The sequence below is a fragment of the Caretta caretta genome, chromosome 1 (assembly GCF_965140235.1).
Source record: "Caretta caretta isolate rCarCar2 chromosome 1, rCarCar1.hap1, whole genome shotgun sequence".
Lineage (NCBI taxonomy): Eukaryota > Metazoa > Chordata > Testudines > Cheloniidae > Caretta > Caretta caretta.
Window position 1 is genome coordinate 243824848 of NC_134206.1, and position 22637 is coordinate 243847484.

Genomic DNA, 22637 nt, shown 5'->3' on the forward strand with positions numbered 1-22637 from the left:
TGCCAGCCACCCCCGGCCCCACCCGAGCGCCCCCGGCTCTCCTAGCCTGCAGACAGGCCGCCCGAGCGCGCGGGGCTGGAAAGGGAGGGGTCTCGGCCACTGCCGGGGCGAGACCCACCTGAGCTGGCGGCGGATCCTACAGTACCAGGCCGCCCCTCAGCTTCAGCCTCGCATCCCCGGCCGCATCCTACCCCTCAGCCGCAGCCGGCGGCTCCCGGTCCCCGCAGGCCCCGGCCCAGGCTCCCCTCGGGTCGCGGGGGCCCCTCTCTCACCTGCTGCCCGCCCGGGGGGCTCCGGCTGCCGCCTGTCAGCCACGGAGGGGGAGCGAGGGGGCCGCGACACCAGCCAGACTGAAACTCGGCTCCTCCCCGCCCGCTTCTCCCTCACGCTCGGCTCCCTCCCGCGGCCCCGGCTCGAGACACTCGGTCCCGCCTCCGGCGCGAGCCTGCGAACCCCGCCCTCCTGCCGCCGCCGCCGCCGCGCGACACGCCGAGCTCCCGCCCCCTACGCTGTGCGCCGAAGCTCTGCCCCTGCGCGGGCCTCGCCCGCTGGAGCGCTGCCGGCGCCGCGCGAGCTGGGGAGACGAGGAAGCTGCTGCGCCCTGGGGCCGCTGCTGCTGGACCCTTAGCGCGCGCGCGCCGAAGTGGCTGCAAAAACGCCGTCACGAGCTCAGCGTCGCCCCTGGCGCCTCTGGTGTGGGCGGGAAGTTTGTCTTTTTCTGCTTGCCGTCACTACGTTGTCCATAAGGTAGAGGCGCTGCTGCAGGAAGGAGCGGAGTCCCGCCCCCCCCCACCCACCCCCGCACAGGTATTGGGGGGGACCAGCCGCGCGGGAGGTCGTGTCGTGCCCGCCCTTCAGGTGGCCTCCCGGTGGGTGCACAAGCGCCGTTCCCGCCCCCACTCCCTCCCCCCCCCCCCGGTGACTGGCTGGTAGACCCTCTGGGGCAGCGCCCTGCCGCATCGCGCCGGGGGGATGCGGACGCCGCCGCCCCCACTCCAAAGCCGGCTCTCGGCTGAGCACGCGGGGCCTCGTTGGTGAAAGGGCGCTAGTGTCGCATCGGGCACGGCAACGACTTTCCGCGCGCTCCGGGGCGGGGGGCGGCCACGAGACACCTCCCCGCCCGCACGGGATGGGAGAGGCGGGGGAGCAGAGGCTCGGGAGGAGTCGGAGGGGAAGGGCGGGGGCGTGGTGATGGGGGGGCGGTGTCTCTGCCCACAGGGTTAAGCGCCGCCGTCGTCCCCCGACGAGCTGTCAACATGAGACGCCTTCGCCTGAGGTCGTTCAGATCAACGTGATCGTCGACTGGGAGAGCAGAAGGAGCGGGGGCGTCTCCCAAGGCCAGTCCCCTCGTGACCCCGACGTGGGGTGTTGCGGTAGCTGGTGTAGATATAGGATCCTCCTGCTCCTTTTTTACAAGGCGGATGAAATGACTGACACTATGGGCATTTAAATTACTATCCCTGAACATCTGAGCGGTATAGAGCAATTCACACCTTTCAGAGATACTGTTTCAGGCTCTATGGGCTGATCTAGACCTCTGCATTGGTTGGTGTTTTTGTGATCATAGGTTTCAGAGTAACAGCTGTGTTAGTCTGTATTCGCAAAAAGAAAAGGAGTACTTGTGGCACCTTAGAGACTAACCAATTTATTTGAGCATAAGCTTTCGTGGGCTACAGCTCGCTTCATCGGATGCATTCAGTGGAAAATACAGTGGGGAGATTTATATACATAGAGAACATGAAACAATGGGTGTTACCATACACACTGTAACAAGAGAGTGATCACTTAAGGTGAGCTATTACCAGCGGGAGGGGGGTAGGGGGGGAGGAAGGGGAGAACCTTTTGTAGTGATAATCAAGGTGGGCCATTTCCAGCAGTTGACAAGAACGTCTGAGGAACTATGGAGGGGGGGAATAACCATGGGGAAATAGTTTACTTTGTGTAATGACTCCTCCACTCCCAGTCTCTATTCAAGCCTAAGTTAATTATATCCAGTTTGCAAATTAATTCCAATTCAGCAGTCTCTCGTTGGAATCTGTTTTTGAAGTTTTTTTTGTTGAAGAATTGGCACTTTTAGGTCTGTAATCGAGTGACCAAAGAGATTGAAGTGTTCTCCGACTGGTTTGTGAATGTTATAATTCTTGACGTCTGATTTGTGTCCATTTATTCTTTTACATAGAGACTGTCCAGTTTGACCAATGTACATGGCAGAGGGGCATTGCTGGCACATGATGGCATATATCACATTGGCAGATGTGCAGGTGAACAAGCCTCTGGTAGTGTGTCTGATGTGATTAGGCCCTATGATGGTGTGCCCTGAATAGATATGTGGACACAGTTGGCAACGGGCTTTATTGGAAGGATAGGTTCCTGGGTTAGTGGTTCTGTTGTGTGGTGTGTGGTTGCTGGTGAGTATTTGCTTCAGGTTGGGGGGCTGTCTGTAAGCAAGGACTGGCCTGTGTCCCGAGATCTGTGAGAGTGATGGGTCGTCCTTCAGGATAGGTTGTAGATCCTCGATGATGCGTTGGAGAGGTTTTATTTGGGGGCTGAAGGTGACAGCTAGTGGCGTTCTGTTATTTTCTTTGTTGGGCCTGTCCTGTAGTAGGTGACTTCTGGGTACTCTTCTGGCTCTGTCAATCTGTTTCTTCACTTCAGCTGGTGGGTATTGTAGTTGTAAGAATGCTTGATAGAGATCTTGTAGGTGTTTGTCTCTGTCTGAGGGGTTGGAGCAAATGCGGTTGTATCGTGGAGCTTGGCTGTAGACGATGGATCATGTGGTGTGGTCTGGATGAAAGCTGGAGGCATGTAGGTAGGAATAGCGGTCAGTAGGTTTCCGGTATACGGTGGTGTTTGTGACCATCGCTTATTAGCACCATAGTGTCCAGGAAGTGGATCTCTTGTGTGGACTGGTCCAGGCTGAGGTTGATGGTGGGATGGAAATTGTTGAAATCCTGGTGGAATTCCTCAAGGGCTTCTTTTCCATGGATCCAGATGATGTAGATGTTATCACTGTAGCGCAAGTAGAGTAGGGGCATTAGGGGACAAGAGCTGAGGAAGCGATAAAATACCAACCTTCCACACAAACTTCCTCGTGGCTGGACTTTACAAAAACTAGACAAGCCATTTACAACACACACTTGGCTTCTCTACAAAAGAAAAAGGACACTAAACTCTCTATTACATGCCACAAGGGCCACAACAGTGGTTCCCTTAACCCACCCAGCAATATTGTTAATCTATCCAACTATACTCTTAGCCCAGCAGAAGAATCTGTCCTATCTCGGGGCCTCTCCTGCTGCCCCTCCACCTCCATGAACATGATACAGTTCTGTGGTGACCTAGAATCCTATTTTCAACATGTCCGACTCAAAGAATATTTCCAACACACCTCTGAACAACGTACTAACCCACAGAGACCTTCCTACCAAGACTACAAAAAGAAGGATTCTGGGTGGACTCCTCCTGAAGGTCGAAACAACAGAGTTCTACATAGAGTGCTTCCACCAATGTGCACGGGCTGAAATTGTGGAAAAGCAGCATCACTTGCCCCATAACCTCAGCCGTGCAGAACATAATGCCATCCACAGCCTCAGAAACAACTCTGACATCATAATCAAAAAGGCTGACCAAGGAGGTGCTGTCGTCATCATGAATAGGTCAGAATATGAACAAGAGGCTGCTAGGCAGCTCTCCAACACCACTTTCTACAAGTCATTACCCTCTGATTCCACTGAGGGTTACCAAAAGGAACTACACCATTTGCTCAAGAAACTCCCTGAAAAAGCACAAGAACAAATCCGCACAGACACACCCCTGGAACCCCGACCTGGGGTATTCTATCCGCTACCCACCTTAAGCGATCACCCTCTTGTTACAGTGTGTATGGTAACACCCATTGTTTCATGTTCTCTATGTATATAAATCTCCCCACTGTATTATCCACTGAATGCATCCGATGAAGTGAGCTGTAGCTCACAAAAGCTTATGCTCAAATAAATTGGTTAGTCTCTAAGGTGCCACAAGTACTCCTTTTCTTTTTGCGACTACAGACTAACACGGCTGCTACTCTGCAACCTGTCAATTGGTATAACTGCATCGCTCAGGGGTATGAAAAAGCCATACTCCTGAGTGCTGTAGTTGTACTGACCTAACACGTATTCTTCCCCCCCTCCCCCCCGTGTAGACAGCGCTTTTCCCACCAACATAACTACCGCCTCTTAAGGAGGTGGATTAATTAAGCTGATGGAAGAGCTTTCTTCCGGCGACTTACAGTGTCTCTGTTAAAGTGCTATAGCAGTGGCAGTTGCGCCAAAGCAGTGTTTTAAGTGTAGACTTACCCTGAGACAGCATGCCTCTTCTCCTCTTGTAGAAAATAGGAAAAGCAGTGCATGAATGGCAGCCTGCAACATGTGCTTCCATACATGTCAGCAGGAACCCAGGGAGAAAAGTAATCTGAAGGAAATGGGTACTCTGTCTTGTACAGGACTAAAGTATTTTAACAGCCTCAAGTTTAAAGACTACATTTGTTAACTTAAATAATTTTCAGAAAAGAAAGACAACAACAAGCTAGAGTGGAACAGAAGCACATTTAAGTCTCAAAAGAGTGAGATGCGTAGTCACTACTGAACTATTACCCCAGTTTCATTTAGGGTTTACTGTCCTGCTGCTTGAAATTTTATCTTTGTACCTGATATAACAACTACATTTTTAAGTCCCTGTGGCTTGAATGACCTCATATTACTTTTAATATTATGAAAGCAGGGATGTCAGATACACTTCTGGATTAATTTCTATTCTGGTATTTAAATTCTACCAAACTAAATTGCCACGACACTTACACATGAATATTGTATTCTTCACTGCCAGTCCCAAACAATCATCCAGTGTTGCTATGTTCTGTTACACAGCTATGTTTTTCACTCTAGAGGTGACTGAATTGGTTTGTGTAAAACTGGTATCTCAGTCTGCGTTTATAAAGCACTTTGGTATTCTTCTGAAAGAAAGGAGGTATGTAAATTAAAGTTATTCTGAGATTTTTCATGAGATGTTTAAACACCGAGTGCGTGCGCAATAACGGTCTGCTCTCCAGGACAAGTCATTTTCTTCTACATCATTTTACAAATGTGAAACTTAAACTGTGATGATGTGACCAAATTGAAAGGTTACTTGTGTCAGGTAAACCATGTAATAAAAAAAAATCCCCTATAAAGTTTACATACACGATCTAAATTCCACTGCAATTTCAGTTCAATACTGTCATTCCCAGTTTGTCCTAAACGGTTATGCAGTATTTTTGTGCCCTGTTAAAAACACGTGCAATGTTCCACTTCAGAGATTGCTCTATCCACCACTGAAATGCAGCTATCTCTGTATAGTTTATATATTGGTTTATCTGTAAAATGCTGTGGGAAGGAAATACTGTAGAAGGAAATACCCTATATAATTGTAGATTATCTAAAAATAAGAAAAGTGGGTTAAATAGGAATTTTAGAACAGAATGCACTGAATTGTCTCCAGTACCAGCCAACTAAGTACCTCTTTGAGCTCACATATTTGACTAGCTTGCTCTGGGTGGGATCTATGGAATGATTGTTATTGAAAGAATGTAAGAGATTTTCACTCAGCAAACCATAGCCTTACTCTGAAGGAAACTTTTTATCGCATACTGAAGAAAGTATGGGTAGCATGCTGGGGAGGAAGAAAATAGAGTATTGTGAAATACAAATTGCATGAAAATTTGTTTTAGGCCATGTGTATATATAGTGAATGTATGGCCCTTGGACTATCACTTCCCACAACAGCTGTGTTCAGTTGGAACAGTGAAATTGATAACCATTACAGGGAAACTTGTGAACCGCAGAGAGAACTTTCTCAACAGCTGGATTAAAAACTGTGGAACTCATTACCACAAGAGATAAGAATAACCATGTTCACCTCACCACTTTCAGAACTCTTTTCAAAATTAGTTTCTTTGATTTGGCCTTCTCAAAACAATTACTTTATTTTTAAAAACAACAACTTACAAGCAGATTACTCTGACACATTGAATAAAGAAGGGGAATTTTATTTTTAAAAAGCTTATGGGGTGTTAAGGTACTACAGTAATAGGCACTATAGAAGAACCTAGATGGGCTACTTGGTTGTGGAATTTCATGCCGGCTCAGGTCAGGATAAAAAACTGCCTGGGACCATTACAGGGCAAATTTGAAGAGAATTACTTGTAAATAATAGAAATTATATTCTCAAAAGGAGACAACTGGTAGATCCTAGATGTCCAGATATCAGGTCGAGGAATACAATAAACAGGCATAGGCATGTAGGTTAGATTCACATGGTTGATGTGACCGCTGGAAAAAGCAGCTTTCTGAACGCTACTCAAGTGAGTTAGGCAACGTACCTGCCCCCACACAGTGTCATACATTAGAGACCTTTGTGTACTGCAATGATTGCTGTCAGTGTCTAATTCTCAAAATGTTTCAGCTGACTAAGATACTTTGGAAAAAATCCTATTGAGGCCTGTAATTGCGTTGGGAGTGGAAGCCTTGTTTCACCCATCTAATAAATTTGATTTTCAGATGGGATATTAATAGATAGTGGTGCTAAAACAATTTGTATAGTGGGGGTGCTGAGAGCCATTGAACCAAACTCTAAACCCTGAACCAAACTCTAAACCCTGTATATGATGGAAACCACTTCAAGCCAGGGGGTACTGCAGCACCCCCAGGAGTCTCTAATAGATCCCATTTTCATAAAACTTCCCTCTCTTTGAAAAATGTTAGAGAGCAGGTATTTCAAAAGTATAGACTTGTTACTCTCAAATGCTTCTGAGCTAACTGTGCTAAAATGTGGAACTTCATCTGTATTGCACTCCATTGGGTTCAGAAAACACTCTGCTGCAGTAGTGAAACTGGTTTTCCAAACCAGATTACTGTGTCCACAGGAATTGGGATGTGGCTCACAGAGAGGAAGCGAGCTGTCTATGAGAACAGAGTTAGAGACTAAACCAGGGGTAGGCAATCTATTGCACGCGAGCTGATTTTCAGTGGCACTCACACTGCCTGGGTCCTGCCCACTGGTCTGGGGGCTCTGCATTTTAATTTAATTTTAAATGAAGCTTCTTAAACATTTTAAAAACCTTATTTACTTTACGTACAACAATAGTTTAGTTATATATTATAGACTTATAGAAAGAGACCTTCTAAAAACATTAAAATGTATTAGTGGCATGCAAAACCTTAAATTAGAGTGAAAAAATGAAGACTCGGCACACCACTTCTGAAAAAGGATGCCAACCCGTGGACTAAACCAACACCATCTTTCACACTTATAAGATTTTGGCACCTGCTTCTAAGATAGTGTCAGAATTACATTTGGATACAAACCAGATTATATATGTGCACTGGTAGCATAGTCAGGATTTTTGGCTGCTGGAATTTGGATCAGTTTGTTAACTGTCGGTGATTGAATAATTTAACCTTTTTGAATGGGACTTTGAGTTTCCTCTCATTCTACGAGAGATCTGACTCCCATAACCTACTCAGAACTTGTTTTTATGGTGTATCTTTCCTTGCAATTCAGACTACCTATACTGGTATATGTCATATAGAAGGTCAAAGGACATAATACTGCTTTCAATTTAAAAAAATCATTTTGCTAAAAAGTGTCTTCACTCACTATTCGTGGAAACTCTGGGCAAACTAGCGAGAGGTTTAAGTTGTTTACACATGCTACATTCACCTCAACAGTAAAAACATGCCTATCTAGGGGCTTTGCAACTATAGTATATCCTTTTGTTTGCCTAGATCATGAACATGAAATACCTGTTACTGTTCAAACTTTTACTCCTGCTGCTGCTGACCAGCATGATTTGTTAAATGCTCTCCTGCTGTTGTAACAAGGTATTCTGCTTAAATAAAAGAAAAGCCTTTTAACGTCATAGGAGTTTGATATCATGATGATGACCTTTTAGGTATACAGTATATGTAATCTCCCCTTCCGACCAAATAGATCTCAAAATGACTTTTCGAAAACCATATATTATAAATAGAAAAATCTCTTCATCTATTACAGAAATGTGTTCTGCTCTGGATTGAAATATGGCAGTTAAAATTGTATATCAAAACTATACATTGGTTTTGGACGGCAAGTGAAGAATAACTGTATCCAACCAAAACAGCAAGTGGAATTTAAGATAGACCCAGTATAATTACCCAATTTGGTATTTGCTCAAGAACCCACAGCTAATGCCCCTTCTCTGAATATAGTCTGTCTTAATTCTCACTCTTAGGTTTTAGCGCCTTGCTGTGAGTCCAACAGAACTCCCTCAGCATCTGAAGAATGTTGGACCCTCACATGGCAGAAGCAGAGCACAGAGTGAGCCAGGCTCCTAATGGCTGTTAAACACAATGAGCTTTTTTAAACATTTCAGATAGTTCCTTTTTAACCATGAATGACTGAGGAGCTCCCTGTAATGTCTATTATTTGTATGTTGTACTATTTAGGAGCCTCAGTGATAGATAAGGGCCCCACTGTGTTTGGTACTGTACAAACACAGAATAATGAAGAGATGGTCCCTGCCCCCAGGAGCTTACATATGTATCTCTCCAGTTCTTCCATGCTATCGTTTTGCAGGGTGGATAAAAGTCAATGATTTTTGAAAATCAGTTTTTTAATTTAAATCATTTTTTTTATAAAATGCTTTTTAATGCTATCTAAAGATCATTTTAATTAAAATACATTATAGCTCAAAGATATCATGGAATAGGGATTATAAATTCTAATTCTATAGTATGAGACAATATATTCATAGAATCATAGAATATAAGGGTTGGAAGGGACCCCAGAAGGTCATCTAGTCCAACCCCCTGCTCGAAGCAGGACCAATTCCCAGTTAAATCATCCCAGCCAGGGCTTTGTCAAGCCTGACCTTAAAAACCTCTAAGGAAGGAGATTCTACCACCTCCCTAGGTAACGCATTCCAGTGTTTCACCACCCTCTTAGTGAAAAAGTTTTTCCTAATATCCAATCTAAACCTCCCCCACTGCAGCTTGAGACCATTACTCCTCGTTCTGTCATCTGATACCATTGAGAACAGTCTAGAGCCATCCTCTTTGGAACCCCCTTTCAGGTAGTTGAAAGCAGCTATCAAATCCCCCCTCATTCTTCTCTTCTGCAGGCTAAACAATCCCAGCTCCCTCAGCCTCTCCTCATAACTCATGTGTTCCAGACCCCTAATCATTTTTGTTGCCCTTCGCTGGACTCTCTCCAATTTATCCACATCCTTCTTGAAGTGTGGGGCCCAAAACTGGACACAGTACTCCAGATGAGGCCTCACCAATGTCGAATAGAGGGGAACGATCACGTCCCTCGATCTGCTCGCTATGCCCCTACTTATACATCCCAAAATGCCATTGGCCTTCTTGGCAACAAGGGCACACTGCTGACTCATATCCAGCTTCTCGTCCACTGTCACCCCTAGGTCCTTTTCCTTTTCTTAAACTATTCATGGAATGTTTAAGAAAAGTTTTGCAAATGAGTTCCAATAGTTCATGGTTTAGGGACCCAATCTTAAGGAGTTCCACGGGCTTCTGTATAGATTATTTAGGTTAATCTTTATCTACCCAGTGGGACTCAGTGCTCAGTCTAGAAGATATCATCAGAAATGCTTAGTTTGCAGTTCTCAAACTGTGGGTTTGGGTCTCCAGAGATAACATGCTTGTTAACAGCAAAAATTGGTTTTAAATAAATAATATGTAGAGGTGAGAAATAACAGACCTCAACTTGTTGTCCCTCTGCAAATTTGTGTACACTGAGTCAATCCCTTACCTCTTTCTAAAAGTGCAAAGTTTCAAAAAGTTCAATGAATAGAAGATTGTTGGGGGCGGAATAGATTTGGACAAGGAGAAGAAGTCTGGAGAGAAATGTGAGAAGGGAGGGACAGGCAGTAGAAACAAAAGTGAAACTGTTTGAGCAGCATATTCCAGAAGTCTTGGGGTCTTTCTGAGTGTAGCCTTCATTGATTTGAGATCTACCATACCATTCTCTCACTAGAAGGGAAAACCTATAACAATCTCAGGCTGTAAAAGAGACCCAGTTTGGGAATATTGTAATGAAGTTCCTCTACCTGTGGGTAAGACAGGTATGCGTGCAAAATCAAATCCACCCTGTCCTTTTGTATCTGTTTTCTGTCTCAGCCAAAAGCCTGCACATCCAACAGCATAGAATACCATGCTGGCTATTTGTTCAGTGCTAACACAGTAGGAAGAGTGTAGTACTTAGGCGTTCGAAAGGTTTCACAGCCCTGAATCATTTATGAAATATGATTACATCACAGCGTGGAGCAGTATGGCAGCAGGCAAAATTGATAAAGCCAGGAATCCTTATGAAGACTGAAACTCAGGCCTCTGGGTCAGTTGCAGCTTAGGGTGATAAAAAGAAGAGACAAAATTCCAAAGTATTATATGATTATTGGCAGTAATTAAGGGAGAAGGTTTAAAGGAGATTGGCAAAATGGGGAATAATCTTTTTAAATACCTTCACCTGAGTTAATAAACTGCATTCAGGTATATCAAAAAGGTTTTATTTCTTACCATTTTGTATTTCTCATTTTGGGCAGTGAAACAAGATTTTTGTCTCTCTTTGTTTTCTGGTCTCAGATTCATATGCAATAGCATGATGCTGTTGAGATTGGATTTCCAGTACTTCGGTCAGAATGGATTGATTTCAGTCAAAATGATTTAAATCGGTGATTTTAATTGTTATTTAAGTGAGCAAGAGGAAACCTTGATATAAACAGTTTTAATCATGCTTGCATTTGAACTTTAGTTATTTTCCTAGAGAAATGTTGGTAGCCATTAAAATGTTAATTTAAACTAAATATAATCTTTACACTAAATTTGGTGCTTCCTTTTGCTAACCTGCAGGATACAGTATATTTCTACACTTATTTAAGCAGTTATACAGCTTTATATATATATTTATGAAGATTCTTAAATTTTACCTTTATTTTGGAAAATAGTGAATGATTTATTTATTTAGTAGATGATTAATTTTTTGTGTCCATTTATATTTGGGTGGAAATTCAATGAAATGCACAAAAATTGCATTTTATTTTATGTATTTATTTAATTAAATAAAACAGCCTGAAATGTGCTAGAAACATAAGGAAAAAAATTTATCAAAACATCTTTTGCATTTAAAACTAACAGATTTATTGAGCAAAGGAAGTTTTATCAGTACTCAGTGAAATGTACTGATTATTTCTAGTCACTGTAGTTACATCTACACTTATAGTGGTGGGTAGAGTACAGACACTTTATGATCAGCTACCACAGGAATAATTAGTAGTGTAGATGAGGAGGGATGGCTTGAGCAAGTAGATTAGCATGCGCTATGCTCCTGAACCCCCAAGGTATATACCCTATATAGGTTCTCTACAGACCTAAGTAGTGCTTCTGACCTCTACACTTATTTTTAGCAGTGTAGTATCCCCCCACAGTGAAAGGCTCCAGGAGCAGGGAATGGCTGAGACTGCAGTGAAAGGCTCTAGCAGTTCCCTCCTGCAAGAGCCTTTCCCCACTGCAGCATGTAGCTACACACAACTGACAAGTGTGGATGCAGCTTGCCTTTCACTGCAGCATGTAGCTACATGTGTAGTGCCTGTATCCTATGTGCTGCTGTAACTGTAGATATGGCCTATGGCTCTTCAAGATTTTTAGAACTAGTAGATCTCATCCTCTCGCACTTAATTTATATTCATAAATTTGAAGAGGAAAACAGGCTTTCCTGCCTTTTCAAGTTTCAGTTGGTTTCTTAATTTAGAATTGAACTAGTAGAATAAATTGAAAAGAAGATACTCTGTCAAGATCTGCACAAGAGGATACTGCTGTCAAAAGCTGGTTTAGCACCGCAACAAACTTATGTTCCAGGTGCTTAACCAGTGATTTCCACCAATTCAGTTGTCTAACTTTCTTTAAAAATTTTGCACCAAATATGTACTTTTTTTTGTATTTAATTTAAATTACTGTAATATAATAAGTTTAGGCCATAACATAGGTTGTCAAATTTAATTTTAACCAGGTTTACTTTTAAAACATAAAAATGACTTTTAAAAATGATTTATTTTTATCTATCCTGACTGCAGGGGGCTGTTGAAGTAAAATAACTATTTCAATGAATTTTTTAAAATCATTAGGTTTTGTACAAGGATAAAATAAGCTTAATATTTTCAGTCTAATGTAAACAAAAGGGAGTTACTCTTAATAGCGGATTAAGTGCTGAATATTACTGATGTGATGGCTAGTCAAGATAGAAGCTGATAAAATATAGAATATTCAAATAGTCTTACAAAGAAAGGTGATTGTAAATGGGACTTCTTAGGGTAGCCACACCTGTTCCAACAAGTGAAGAGACCTCCTAAAGAAAGAACTGCTGCTACTAAGAATAGCTGATGATGTATTCAAGGTAGCCCATGTGTAATAATCCTGTTTATGAGTGAAGACCAAGGGAACTACATATATGAAGTGCAAACTGGTTTCTATTCTGCTGGAATAGAAAGAGTCACTTCACCCACCACAAAAAAATGTGGCTATCTCTTGGTTGAAATGTGTCAAGAGCTTGAAAAGCAGTTGAAGTCAATGAGTAAGGCAAAAGAATTGGAAACAAAGACTTTGGGCTTGTCTATGTGGTGCAGCAATGCACACTATGGGGATGTGATTTCTAAAGCGGACTAGTAGTGTGCACTAAGGGACTTTTAGTGTGCACCAGCAGAGCCCACCCAGACCAATTAGTGCGCAACACATTCTGCTTTAGAAATCACATTCCTGTAGTGCTGATTGCTGCTCTGTGTAGACATGCCCTCAGAGTGCTTTTTTTGTGGCTTAGCTTAATCCTCTCTAAAGTAGACTAAGGCCCTGGTATAAGCCAAAAAATTAGGTCGAAGGAAGCCGCCTTAAGTCGACCTGTTAATGTATGTGTCTACACTACCGGGTCCTTTATGCTGACCTAAATTGCCTCTAATGTCGACTTCTGTAGTCCACCTTTGCAAGAGGTGTAGCCCTTAATTCAATTTTCATGGGTCAGCTGTGAGATAGTTCAGATATAGTGTCGTGTAATTCAACTTAATTGGCCTCCAGGTGGTGTTCCACAAAGCTCATCTGTGACCACTCTGGAGATCATTTTCAATTCTGCTGCACTGCAGCCAGGTACACAGGAAACAGCCCTTCCCCTGCTAAAACCCTGGGAATTTTTGATTTTCCATTTCCTGTTTGATCAGCATTGGGAGCATGCCAGCTTCAGTACAGCTGATCATAGAGACTACACGCCCCAAACGTGCTTCTGCTTGTTCTGCACAGGAGGTGGTGGATCTCATTGCTGTGTGGGGAGAAGAGTCTGTGCAAGCAGAGCTCCGATCCATCAGAAGAAAAGCTAACATCTGTGCAAAGATCGCTCGTGGAATGGGGGGGGACACGCAGCAGTTCTGTGTGAAAATAAAATAACTTCGCTAGGCGTACCAGAAGGCAAAGGAGGCGAACAGTTGCTCTGGTGCTGAGCCCCACACATGCCAGTTCTTCAATGAGCTGCATGTGATTCTCTCAGCACCCCCACAAGCAACGTGGACACCTGTCAAGGTTCCTCCCCCACTCTGAACGCTAGGGTACAGATGTGGGGACCTGCATGAAAACCTCCTAAGCTTATCTTTACCAGCTTAGGTCAAAACTTCCCCAAGGTACAAAATATTCCACCCTTTGTGCTTGGATTGGCCGCTACCACCACCAAACAAATACTGGTTACTGGGGAAGAGCTGTTTGGAAACGTCTTTCCCCCCAAATACTTCCCAAAACCTTGCACCCCACTTCCTGGACAAGGTTTGGTAAAAAGCCTCACCAATTTGCCTAGGTGACTACAGACCCAGACCCTTGGATCTTAAGAACAATGAACAATCCTCCCAACACTTGCACCCCCCCCCCCTTTCCTGGGAAATGTTGCATAAAGAGCCTCACCAATTTGCATAGGTGACCACAGACCCAAACCCTTGGATCTGAGAACAATGAAAAAGCATTCAGTTTTCTTACAAGAAGACTTTTAATAGAAATAGGAGTAAATAAAAGTAAAGAAATCCCCTCTGTAAAATCAGGATGGTAGATGCCTTACAGGGTAATTAGATTCAAAACATAGAGAACCCCTCTAGGCAAAACCTTAAGTTACAAAAAAGATACACAGACAGAAATAGTTATTCTATTCAGCACAATTCTTTTCTCAGCCATTTAAAGAAATCATAATCTAACACATACCTAGCTAGATTACTTACTAAAAGTTCTAAGACTCCATTCCTGGTCTATCCCCGGCAAAAACAGCATATAGACAGACCCTTTGTTTCTCTCCCTCCTCCCAGCTTTTGAAAGTATCTTGTCTCCTCATTGGTCATTTTGGTCAGGTGCCAGCGAGGTTACCTTTGGCTTCTTAACCCTTTACAGGTGAGAGGAGTTTTCCTCTGGCCAGGAGGGATTTTAAAGGGGTTTACCCTTCCCTTTATATTTATGACAACACCTCACAGGTGTAAGAGTCTAGGGACAACAAGGAGGATTATATGGTGGAGGAGGAAAATGGGAGACAGGCGAGCGATGGATCCATTCTCCCCGAGAGCCAGGAAATATTTTTAACCCTAAAGCCCTGTGGGTTGCAGGACATCACTGTGGCTGACCATGATGCCAGGGAAGGCACCTCTGGTGAGTATACAATCAAAGTCCAGTTAAACTTTAGCAGGCCCACACATTTGATGCTATTGCATGTTTACTGTGAAGAAAAAGCGAGGTGGTGATGCTCTCTGCTTACAAGAGGCCGCTCCAGCTATGCAAAGGGTGGCCCCCAGAAAAGACTGTTTATGTGGACTGGGATAGCCCAGGAATCCTCCGTGGATATCTTTAGGAAACTTTCATGGAGGTACTCTGCGATCCTTTGCAGAAGGTTTCTGGGCAGGGCAGTCTTATTTCTTCCACCATGGTAGGGCACTTTCCCACGCAACTTCTGAATTAATTCTGCTGGCATCGTTGCAGTACACAGCATAGCAGCATAAGGACCGGGTCTTGCAGCATCTCCTTCCTTTCCACCTCTTTTACCCTCAAGAGACTGATCTCACAGAAGGTGCCCATTCACAGACCTTTGATGATCTGGAATGTGGTGTTGTATTACACAGCTGAAAATGTTTCTCCCATTCCAACTTTACAACCCCTTTTCCCCAAGGTTACCTTTTTTTTCTGTTCTCCCTCTTTACTTATGTTTGTTAAATAAAGTAAATGGATTCGAGAAATAAATGTTCTTTATTGAGTAGAAGCAGTGGGCTTGGGCAGGGGGTTGGCTTTACAGGGACAGTGATACAAGCCAGGTGAAGGTTTGGGAAAGCACAATGTAGACAAGCAGCTCACATTACTGTGACTCATTATTGAAACAGCTTTTCAAAGCCTCGCAGCACCCCTTGCTGGGCTCTTCTTATTGCCTTGGTGTCTGGCGGCTCAAAAATGGGTGCCATGCCATCTGTCTCAAGTGCCCATCCCTGCAGAAAATTTTCCCCCTCTTTTTCCCCATAGATATTATGGAGCACACAGCAGACAGCTATAACCATGGGGATGTTGTCTTCACTAAGGTCCAACTTTGTTAGTAAACTTCTCCAGCGCCCTTTTAAATGACCAAAGGCACATTCAACCGCCATTCTGCATTTGCTGAGCCTATAGTTCAACCGTTCCTTACTACTGTCCAGATGGCCAGTGCATGGCTTCATAAGCCATGGGAGCAAGGGCTAGGCTGGGCTCCCCAGGATAACTATAGGCTTCTCAACATCTTCAGTGTACGTTTTGTGGTCTGGAAAGAAAATCCCAGATTGCAGCTTTTTGAACAGACCCAAGTTCCTAAAGATGCACTCGTCATGAACCTTCCCCGACCATCCTACGCTGACATTGGTGAAACAGCACTTGTGATCCACCAGCGCTTGCAACACTTTGAAAAGTATCCCTTTTGGTTTATGTACTCCTTGGCAAGGTGGTCTAGTGCCAAGATGGTGATATGTGTGCCATCTATCACCCCATCGCAATTAAGGAACCCCATTGCAGCAAAACCATCCACTATGTCCTGCACATTTCCCAGACTCACTACCCTTCATAGCAGAAGTCGATTAATGGCCCTGTACGCTTGGAGCACAGTAGCTTCCATGGTTAATTTACCTACTCCAAACTGATTCCCCACTAACCAGTAACTGTCCGGCGTTGCATGCATCCAAATCGCAATCCCCACTAACTCTCCACTGTCAGAGCAGCTCTCATTTTTGTGTTGCTGAACTGCAGGTAAGGGGAAAGCTCTGCACAAAGTTCCTGGAAGGTGGCCTTCTGCATTCGAAAGTTCTGCAGCCTCTATTCGTCATCCCATACCTGCAAAACAATGCAGTCCCACCAGTCAGTGCTTGTTTCATGGGACCAGAAATGGCGCTCAATAGAGTGCAGCTGGTCTGTGACTGCCAGCAGCAACTGTGAATTGTTTCTTTCAATGGCTTGCAACAGGGCTGATAGCAGAACATAGCTATGTTCTGCACGGCGGACCCTACTTCAGCTCTGGAAATTCTGCAGGAGAAGGCGCAAGGTGTTTGAGTTGCTCACACCGAGCAGGCTCCATGTTTCTGGGGTTATGGCATATGCGTGGCAATTTTAAGGCACGAAAACCACTGGGTTGTTTGCCATTGATATGAGGGAGGGAGCCCAGTGCATCATGGGATGCTGACGCAATGTTCCCATTCTCTCCTGCGACAATGTTTTGGTCCCATGAAGCATTGCACAAACTTCCCAAAACACACTGCAGCAAGTTGCACTTTGGGATAGCTAACCACAATGCACTGCTTTGTGCATTGATGCAGGCACTGCTAGTGAGGATGCACTCCATTGAGACAATGAGCATGGTGTGGCCATGCACAATCAACTTAATTAATTTGGTTGAATTAGATAAAGTCAACTTAATTTTGTAGTGTAGACAGGCCCTAAGATAAACCAGACAAAGGGGTTCTCAGTGCAATTGCAGTGTCCACATGGAGAGTTAGTGCAGAATAAATATTGTGTTTTAAATTCACACCATAACTTCCATGTGGAAAAAGCCCTGAGGGGAACAATGAATGGGGGAGATAAAACAGGTTGAGGGTATGGATGGGGGAAAAAGTAGCAAAGGCCCATCTCTACCAGAAGTTAACAAAGTTATAACACTGTAGATTATGTTTAAGAAAAGTGGTTATGTTGCTGGGATCTGTTAGATTTGCTTTTGGGAAGCAAAAAATGAATTAATCACAAAATGAATTTCTGTTGTAACTGCGGTTGCTCATTAGAATTCAAAGTAAAATATTGATATAATATCTCATGCATCCTGTATGAAGGGATTTTTTACTGCATGCTTATAGTGGGATGGACTACGTACTAAGTCTCTTCTAGACTACAATCCTAAAAGTCTTCAGTGAGACTATTGTATCTGTTGCTTTCTATTCAGGTGTTTTTTGGGTTTTGTTTTTGCCAATGACGATGATTCAGTGTGTTTGATTTGTTTTCTTTCCTTTGTCTTTAGGAATGTCTGAAAGTCAGGGGACAAACAATGGAAGCCACACCAGCAAGATTGGTTCCAACAGTGGCAGCTCTGCTGTGTGCTTTGGGCAGGTCAGTCTCTCTTCATCTAGAACAGAGCTGGAAGTCTTCCTCTTGCACTTCAGGAAATATCACAAATCACTTAATTGTTTTTAATGCATAACATACCTGTCGTCATAACCATGATAATCTTCATCCTCATTACATTTTCCCCTGCTGGTGGCAGAGCTGTCTCTCCAACACTACTAGCTTTTATCTGAATTACTTGGAGAAAGGGCCTTGAATTATTTTTTAAAGGACAGGACGAATGTTTTTCTTTCTCTGATGAACTGGACTGTGTCGTGGAGTAGGTATACCCCATTATGGGGCACTGGGTTGTGGGGAGATCAAAGCAGAGATTTTAGCAGCCCAAGTAGCTTGGCCTCCCATGTCACCACAGCTGCTCTGGCCCCTAGGATAATGTAGCCCAATGGCCAGAGTCCCCAAGGCTGTCCTTTTGTTCAGGGCTGCTCGACCTCATGGCCCGAGTCTTTCTAGCAGCCCTGTAGCTCAGAGCAACATGGCCCAATGGCTAAGGTCAGTGGGGCAGGCATTCTGCTGCACGGTTCGCCCCTCTGGGCATCAGCTGCCCCACTGGTAGGGCAGCCAGCGTAGGGGGACCCAGGCCCACCCTGCTCCACTGGGTCCCAACCCAGGACTAGGAAACAGTGCTTCCACAATCAGTCTTGGTCACCCAGTACCTTAGTCCTGATCCCTGGGTTGCTTCCTACGCTTACTTCCAAGTCTGGTAGTCTTGTGGCCTCTGTTGTCTCTCCTCTGTCGGCAGCGGTGGTCAGCTGGGGGTCTGCTGGAGCCTTAACCCAACTGGCTTCCAGATCTTGGTTGTGTGGCTGTAATATTTGGTTCATTGGTCACTGAAAAGTGGCTGCGGCTCCATGCTGCCCAAACGGCATCATGATAAATTGGTATAAGCCAAACAGGGTAGGGAAGGCAGCCTTCTCACAGGAGGCCAGTGTCAGGGGTATTCGCCAGTACCCCTTAGTTAGATGTGATGTTGAGATGAACTAAGCACTACCCAGCCACACGAGGAGTTCATCTACCTGAAGCTTTGGGTAGGTGTCGGTCCAGGAAATAGCATTAACTTTCCTGAAATCGATACAAAATCTGATGGCACTAACAAGCTTTGGGACCAGTACTATTGGGTTCCGCCACTCTCTCTGAGATTCCTCTACTACCCTTAGGGACAGCTTAGTTTGCAGTTCTTTTTGGATGGCTCTCGCCATCCTCTTAAGGAGTGGTCGGTGGTTATTTCGTGCCTTCTGACCTAGGATGGTGATAATACGGCGACTCCTCAGGCTAGTCTGTCCCGGGAAGGTCACTCAGTCACCTTGTGTCAGGGTTTGTCATAGTTGCTGGTGGCCTGGGTTGGCAGCAGAGGTTCTTACATTGGCCTTTTGTGGTCCCCACTTGGCTGGATGACCCCAGTTTCCTGGGCTCCCTGCTCTACAGGCTTGCTGCTCTGACCCTCAGCGATCATGAGGTCTTCCAATAAGAAGACAAGTTCAGCAAGGGTTGCCGGACAGTGCCATTGCACCCATTCCTTCCCCCAGCGGGTAGGATCTGGGTAAACTGCTCCAGTGCCACCATCTCCACCACTTGGATTCTGGTCCATTTCTCTGATTCCAGTTACCACCAGCGGTAGTCCCAGAGTTGCTGGGCTGTGGCCTGGCCCTGGGCAGGGACTATTTGCAGTAGAGTCGTTGGCAGTACATCTCAGGACTGACACCAGCCTGGTCCAGGGTGGCTGCCTTCACTTTGTTGTATCGCAGTGCCTGATGAGGGTGTAAGTTCTGGTAAGCGATTTGGGCTGGGCCAGTTAAGTACAGTGCCAGGAGGGTAGCCCACTGTACTGGTGGCCACTGTGGCTGGCGACCTGTTTGAATGTCACAAAGGTCTCAGGGTCGTCACTGGGCCCCATCTTAGTCACATGCACTGTGTGCAGCATGGCCCAGTGGTCAGAGTCAATGCAGCCCGCCCTTCAGTGCGGCCCAGTGGCCAGAGTCCACAAGGCTGTCCTGTTGTTCAGGGCAGTTTGGCCTAATAGCCTGGGTCTATCTAGCAGGCCTGTAGCTCAGGGCAGTATGGCCCAATGGCTACAGTCAGCAGTGCAGTTCATCCCAGCGGGGCAGCTGGGGTAGGGGAACCCAGGCCCATCCATCGCAACTGGTCCCTTTTATACTACTCCCTTTTATACTCTGGTTCATCTGAAGCATGCCCAGCAGGGGCATGGAGGTGTGGCTTCCTCAGCCCACAGCGTGTGGTTAACCCTTTCTGAACCAATGCAGGGTAGGTACGCCCCATCACAGACTGAATTTATCTTAATAGTGGATGACATGCCCCAGGCTTGCTTATAAAAACATGCATTCTCCTCTATTGGTGGAGAGAAGGTAGCTGTTTTCATTCAGCCATTGGAAGAAACCAATAGACAGAGTTTGTCTTTGGCCTTGCATGGTGAATTCTCCTATGCATGTCATTATTTCTTCAGTTAGCTAATGAATATGATGTCTGTATATATATGTACACAATGCTCTCTTTCCCTTTTGCCTGACGTTGTATATTTCTGTGTAACTGCCAGAAAAAGAAATGGACAGTTATTCCTAAAAAAAGTTAAATGGAACAATACATTGAAATATAAATGTTAAAACCTCATGATTGTATATTAGAATTTTTTTGTTTAAATTTCATGCTGTTTGCTTGAATTATATTGCCTGGCAGGATGGGGATTAGCACAGCTCTGAGGGTCCCTTAAAATTTCACTCTGAGTTCTGTTTTGCAGATGAATAGAGCAGCAAGATTGAGGATTAGTCAAGATTCCCTTTGGAGAAGACCAGCTCCCTTCCTTAGTTAGGTGGAAGTGTGGTGCTGTTGAGTAGAGAGAGACATCTACACTACTCTTCAGACTGGAGCTGGAATTTTCCTCACACACACCTATATCCGTGCAGAACAGGAACACTCACTCCACATTCCTGAACACATACTTAATGCTATCTGTATCTTTTGCAGAGTGTGTATAGATGATAACTAACATTTCTTCCAGTGCAATAAGTAGTGACACCTAGTTGATCTTCTGACTAATATGAGTGGTGCTGATAGAGATTCCCGCTATGCTTCATGCCCCTGCAGCCTGGACTGGACTTTGCACATGTTACAACTGCTGTAGGATTTCATAGGGATGGGAGCAAGGGTACTCTTTCAAACTGGTGTGCTTGGCTGAGTTCTATCACTTTGTAATTGGGATGTTTGCTGCTTGGGAGAATTGGAAAACAGTTGTATAGAATTTAACACAGATCATTGATCCATCTATTCTAGTTCCTTGTAAGAGCAAGCAATATCACCCCAGCATAATACACCTACCCCATGGAGCAAGGTAAATTCCTTCCTGAGCCCTTTGACTATCCTTTACATCCTGAAGCATGAGAGTTGAATACTCATCTTTTCCTGGAAGACTGCAATAAAGAAAAATAGGATGAGACAGGTGCAGGGGAGCTAATAGAGTGAAGAAACTAAAGCTGTCTGACTCTGTTTCTATTAAAGTACCGGTATACGGCAGCTGAATACCTGGCCATCCAGAATGCCCTGCGTCAGAGGCTGGGTCCGGAGTACATCAGCAGCCGGCAGGCTGGTGGAGGACAGAAGGTACAAACAAGTGTGTATGCAGAAACTTTGTGGGTAGGCAGTGGAAGACAGAGAATTCTTCACTATAAGAAACTGTCCCTAGCTCAGCCACTGATTTCTTGACACCTTTGGCAAGTCACTTAACTTCCTCCTTCAGTTTCTTCATCTTTTAAATGGAAATAATATTTACCTACTTCATAGGATGTTGGGCAGTAATAATTAATTGTTCAGTACTTTGAACATGTAAATCACTATATAAATGCTATGTATTGTGAGTAAATTATTTGGGTTTTTTTTCCCCTTTCTCTTGTGTTCGCTAAATCTACCTCTCTCAGTTGTGCCATCTTCTTCTGGAGATTGGGCTTGGCAGGGAAAAGTTCTTTTTTTCATTGTTTGCACACAGGCAGTCAAATGTTTCTTGAAATGAACAGTGTTTCTTAGTGCAGTACAGCTATGACTGTAAAGGACCTTTTAAAATTCACTCTTCCTCTTTTCAGGTTTGTTATATTGAGGGTCACAGGGTCATCAGTCTGGCCAATGAGATGTTTGGCTACAATGGCTGGGCTCATTCGGTCACTCAGCAGAATGTTGGTGAGTATCTTTTTCCAGGCTTTGAGAATTTATGTTCCTGTTGCTTCATACTGAGGGTCTGTAGTGGCAGAATGTGGTCCCTGTTTGAGAAACCATCTTTCCTGTAAACTGTTCAGCTGAAACAACAGGAAACATGCCTTTAAAATGACAGTCCCTGTAAAAGATGCAGATGAAATTTTGGAGCCTACAGGCTCCTTGACAGTTAGGAGAAAGCAAAATGGAATAATGGTGAAACACCTGTGTTTCAGTATCTGTCCTGCATGTAAAGAAAACTCTGTTTATGTTCAGTAGCTCAGCTTTATGTAATGGCACTTCTGAGTTACTGAAAATGAGTTTATTCAGCTAAGTGGGGATGACTGAGCCAAACCATTCCATCTGGACTCTTCCACCTGCTTAATGCTAGCAGCTCTAGTTTTTCCTATGTGTGTGCAGAATTAATTTTGTTATGTGCACCAGTATGGAGGTGATGTGTGACACACAACAAAATCCATGTGGCGGGGCCAAGGGGTTCGGAGTGGAGGGGGGCAGCGGCTCAGGGCTGGGGCAGAAGGTTGGAGTGCGGGGGCGTGAGAACTGGGAGTGCAGGCTCTGGGGTGGGGCCAAGGATGAGGGGCTTGGGGCGGTGGGGGATGAGGGCTCCGGCTGTGGGTGTGGGTTCTGGGGTGCCCTGGGGCTACAGCACGGAGAGAGGACTCTCCCCAGCTCTCTCTCTCTCCCCGCAGCAGCACCTGGGATGGAAGGGAGAGGCACCTCTCCCCACTGCAG

General features: G+C 44.7%; 2 protein-coding genes across 19 annotated transcripts in view; one reads left to right on the plus strand and one right to left on the minus strand.

The window, feature by feature from the left end:
- ERC1 (ELKS/RAB6-interacting/CAST family member 1) overlaps positions 1–441 on the minus strand; it is a 538100-nt gene extending 537659 nt beyond the window's left edge. For 3 of the 12 annotated variants that reach the window (XM_048828774.2, XM_048828736.2, XM_048828793.2), the window contains exon 1: positions 273–441. The gene's annotated coding sequence lies outside the window, so the exon portion shown is untranslated. The remainder of the gene's footprint in view (positions 1–272) is intronic. The other 9 variants (XM_048828764.2, XM_048828750.2, XM_048828802.2 and 6 more) reach the window with 4 other exon arrangements.
- Positions 442–524: 83 nt separating this feature from the next.
- Positions 525–22637, plus strand: part of RAD52 (RAD52 DNA repair protein) — a 47291-nt gene continuing 25178 nt past the window's right edge. For 2 of the 7 annotated variants that reach the window (XM_075122499.1, XM_075122492.1), the window contains exons 1-4: positions 525–869; positions 17590–17678; positions 21201–21302; positions 21779–21872. In XM_075122499.1, the coding sequence (XP_074978600.1) occupies positions 17592–17678; positions 21201–21302; positions 21779–21872 (283 nt within the window). In that variant the 5' untranslated portion in view covers positions 525–869; positions 17590–17591. Of the gene's footprint in view, positions 870–17583; positions 17679–20442; positions 21034–21200; positions 21303–21778; positions 21873–22637 lie in introns of those variants that run through there. The other 5 variants (XM_048828978.2, XM_075122491.1, XM_048828961.2 and 2 more) reach the window with 4 other exon arrangements.